The sequence below is a fragment of the Magnolia sinica genome, chromosome 5 (genome assembly GCF_029962835.1).
Source record: "Magnolia sinica isolate HGM2019 chromosome 5, MsV1, whole genome shotgun sequence".
In the NCBI taxonomy this organism is placed as follows: domain Eukaryota; kingdom Viridiplantae; phylum Streptophyta; class Magnoliopsida; order Magnoliales; family Magnoliaceae; genus Magnolia; species Magnolia sinica.
Genome location: NC_080577.1, coordinates 4220863 through 4223223, shown reverse-complemented (window position 1 = coordinate 4223223; position 2361 = coordinate 4220863). Strand labels below are relative to the sequence as shown.

The following is a 2361-nucleotide window of genomic DNA, read 5'->3' as shown; positions in this document are numbered from 1 at the left end:
AACTTAGGTGGGCCACATCAAGGGGTTTAACGTGGATAGGACGCCAACCATAGATTTGTGTGTGAGGTCACCATGATGAAGTGAAAATACAAAACTCATCCTGTTAAAAAAAAACTCAGGTGGGCCACGGTTGGTGAAGAGGTTTTGGTGACAAATTTTCAATGTTTCGGTTGATGTAGACCATCCAAAATTTTTGAAAGGCTTATCTTTTGTATGTATGATTCAACTAAGTGACCCCACCTGATGGACGGTGTGGATTTACATTTTATAACATAAAGGGCCCCACAGGCTGGTGTGTTTTATGCAGCTGAGCAAAAGAAGAGTAGCAGACAATTCCGGTCCCTTACCGTCTACTCAAAGACCACTGATGGTAGCTCTGCTTTTCAGATCATGGCCCACCTGCGGCACGGTCCATCAGACACACGGTCCGAATCACACTAATCTGCAGCCACGTTGGGCCCCACGCGCCAACATCAGACGCTCGCGCCGAAAGCTCCTCAACATCTCTATAAACTACCGAAGAATCCCAAAACCCACTACTAATTTCAACATTCCTTTCCCAGACGAGGAAAAAGAATCCCATTCCGATTTCCAATTTCCGAATTCCGAAAATCCGATTATGACGAATAATAACAAGCCCCAAACGGGGCGGACGAACCTTGCGTCGTGCATCGTAGCGACTATCTTCCTGGTCTTCGTTGCCATCGTCATCCTCATCATCTTCTTCACCCTCTTCAACCCCAAAGAACCACGGATCGCCGTTAACGCCGTCCAACTCCCGTCCTTCTCCGTTACTAACGGCACCGTCAACTTCACCTTCTCCCAGTACGTCTCTGTTCGAAACCCTAACCGCTCCGTCTTCACCCACTACGACAGCTCCCTCCAGCTCATCTACGCCGGAAACCAGGTCGGCTTCATGTTCATCCCCGCCGGAAAGATCCAAGGCGGTCACACCCAGTACATGTCCGCCACATTCTCCGTCGAGTCGTTCCCGTTCGCCGTGACGCCTGCGGCTGCGGCAGTGGCTGCTGGCGGCGTCGATGGGCTCCGCCTCGGGCCGAGCATGGAGATCCAGTCGAAATTGAGGATGGAGGGTAGGGTTAGGATTTTGCATTTCTTCACGCATCACGTGGAGGCAAGCGCCCGGTGCCGAGTCGCCGTCTCCACCACCGACGGTTCTGTGTTAGGGTTTCATTGCTGAGGAAATGTGGGATTTGGAATTAGATGAGTGGCGAGGGGTAAGATCGGAAAATTGTAAAAAAATATTTTAAGTGTTGTAATTTTAGTTTTCTAGGGTTTTTTTTTTTTTGAAATTTTGAAATCGCGTTTTTTCTTTAATTGAATTGCTTGAATGTGAAAATTGTTTTTCTGTTTTTACTTTTCTACTTCCCGTGTTTCTCTAAGTTGCGCCTTGAGTGTTTTGCTGCATAACTGGCACATACATGTGAAAGGACGAAAATATCCTGAGCATTGGTCGCAAATGCATCAGTTTAAGCTGCATTCCAGGGGTAGATTAGTCTTTTAGAAGTGTTATCTGGTGCCAAAAATAAAATTTCGGGATTTTAATTTCCTTAATTTGCAATTTTAAAAAAAATCAAATATGTGACTGAATTTTCGTTTGTTGTGGGGCCCTCTCTAGATTACGCCTTGAGTGTGAAAAGGACCAAACCCGCGCTTGCTGTAAAAGCTTCCATTAAGACCGTACTGCGAGGGTATTTCAGTCTTTCTGTCATTCGGCAATGGGCCACGTCTGCCTTAAGTCACGGAGGTAGGATTACAGGTCGTCAAAAAGGTGGCGGCAAAAGGGGGCGCTGTTTAAGAGCTGGAACCCACATGCGCATTTTAGCGAGCGTTGGTACAGGAGGGAGTTGGAAGATGTAGCAGTGTTGTTGTCGCTTGTAGCACGTTTTCTGGTAAAATAATCGGACATGTGACTTCTGAAAGGAATCCAATGTTAAATACCTTTTATACTCGGACAGATGCAATCTGTGGCCCCAAGATCCAGTCCGTTCATTGGGCAGATACAGCTGTGGATGGTTCACAGCCCAAGCCCATCCAGTTGGACTTTTGGGTACTACAAATGTACGTCTTAAAAAGATTGAACCATCTGTCCTGATTCAATGGCCAGAATCGTGTGGGTAGAATTGTCGGGCAGGTTTTATGTTAGGGTTGTGGGCCACACCTGCTTCCTGTACGAAGAAAATGCTTGCATGATATCTACAAAAGAGGAACTACCACATGGATCGGTGTATAATCACACTTAAAACCTGTACATTCACGTGGTGTGGCCCACCTGAGTTTACATTCATTTGGTGTGGCCCACCTGAGTTTTGGTACCGGTACTAGATTCGGTGAGTCAAC

General features: G+C 46.7%; 1 protein-coding gene across 1 annotated transcript; it reads left to right on the top strand.

Annotated features, from left to right (window-relative positions):
• The first annotated feature begins 348 nt into the window (after positions 1 to 348).
• LOC131245179 (uncharacterized) lies at positions 349 to 1360 on the top strand. Its single transcript, XM_058244454.1, has one exon. It carries the CDS (start codon positions 368 to 370, stop codon positions 1199 to 1201), a length of 834 nt encoding a protein of 277 aa, XP_058100437.1. The 5' UTR covers positions 349 to 367; the 3' UTR covers positions 1202 to 1360.
• The last annotated feature ends 1001 nt before the right edge of the window (positions 1361 to 2361 follow it).

Coding starts and splice junctions, on each gene's coding strand:
- LOC131245179 (XM_058244454.1), top strand. CDS start 368: ATGGTAGCTCTGCTTTTCAGATCATGGCCCACCTGCGGCACGGTCCAT.